Source organism: Triticum dicoccoides, chromosome 7B, assembly GCF_002162155.2.
Source record: "Triticum dicoccoides isolate Atlit2015 ecotype Zavitan chromosome 7B, WEW_v2.0, whole genome shotgun sequence".
Taxonomy (NCBI): Eukaryota; Viridiplantae; Streptophyta; class Magnoliopsida; order Poales; family Poaceae; genus Triticum; species Triticum dicoccoides.
This window is the reverse complement of record NC_041393.1, coordinates 501561001-501562310: the sequence shown is the minus strand read 5'-3', so window position 1 is coordinate 501562310 and position 1310 is coordinate 501561001. Positions and strand designations below refer to the sequence as shown.

General features: G+C 49.2%; 1 protein-coding gene across 1 annotated transcript in view; it reads right to left on the bottom strand.

The window, feature by feature from the left end:
• Positions 1 to 406, bottom strand: part of LOC119338050 (protein NDL1-like) — a 4626-nt gene extending 4220 nt beyond the window's left edge. Inside the window, exon 1 of the mRNA XM_037610342.1 lies at positions 253 to 406. Coding sequence (XP_037466239.1) covers positions 253 to 315 — 63 coding nt within the window. The 5' untranslated portion in view covers positions 316 to 406. The remainder of the gene's footprint in view (positions 1 to 252) is intronic.
• Positions 407 to 1310: the final 904 nt, after the last annotated feature.

Genomic DNA, 1310 nt, shown 5'->3' with positions numbered 1-1310 from the left:
CCCTTTCCCTTTGGGCCTCCAAACAATCCAACGCATACAACTACTCCAATAGAAATCAAACCATATGAACCCAGCTAAACTCCAATATCATCACCGAGGTCGCATCTCCAGGCGCCCATACCTTTCAATCCTCCTCCCAAGCAGCTCCAATGCCGCCAACCAAATCGCCGCGATACTAGCGGAAATTAACCGCGCCGGCACGAAATTTGCGGATTCGAGGAAGAAAGATAGAGGTAGCAGGGGGGCACGGACCTTCCCGCCGAAGGAGATGCGCTCGACGTCAATAGACACGACGGAGCCGCCGGAGTCGCCCATCCCGGCGGCAGACAAAACGCCCCCGCCGAAAAAGAGGAACTGGCCCTCCCCCGCTTCCCAACCTCTCGCTCCCACCCACCGCCCCCTCTCTTTCTCTCCCGAAACTATCCCGCTGCCGCCGCTGCTTCTCCTCCCCCCACCTGCGCTTCTTGGAGTTCTTGGCCTGCCGCTATAAACCAAGCGGCGCAGTTCTACCTGTACTATGCTCCGCACCCTGGAGCTTCCCCGTTATTACAGATCGGTCCAGGTTATTATAGGAGTAGTATAACTAGGCAGTTTCTTTTCTAATTATAAAAAAACGGCTAATGCTAAAAAGACGGCAGGTCAAGACCTCAAGCAAAGACTCGCGAGACTAGGGTCCATCGCTTGTCCGCGGGTGGTCAGTCTCATTTGTTGCTACCTTTTTTTTCAACATATCAAATTGTATTTCTCAAACAATAGCCATGTCGTTTACAGTCTGGGGAAGAATAAAGTCACGGGCATCCCCCTCCCGATATTCTGAAGCATTTAAACTAAAGCAATGCTTAGCTAAAATATCCGCCACTAGATTTGCTCCCCCGTGACAGTGGACAAAAGTAATATCTGAAAACTTCAAGGCTAAGATAGTGGCTTACATAATGATCGGAGTATCAGGACTCATGTATGCTTCCGGATGCGCAAATACCTCCAAAGCGTTCATGCTATCAGATTCCATGATAATCTTGGTATATCCGATATTAGACACTAGGATTATTCCACTTCGAATGGCCTTCATTTCTGCAGCTACTGCGGATGATACGTGTGGTAATATCCAAGCTGCCGCTGCAATAAAGTTGCCCTGCTCATCCCTGGCCACAGCTCCGCAAACTCCTGACATATTTTCAGCATGAAATGATGCGTCCACGTTAATTTTAACAGTCCCCTGGTTTGATTTCTTCCGCATATGATCATCCTTCCGGCAAGAGTGTTTCGGTGTACAGCTGCGAATAAAATTTGTAGCCAACACTCAAATAGTC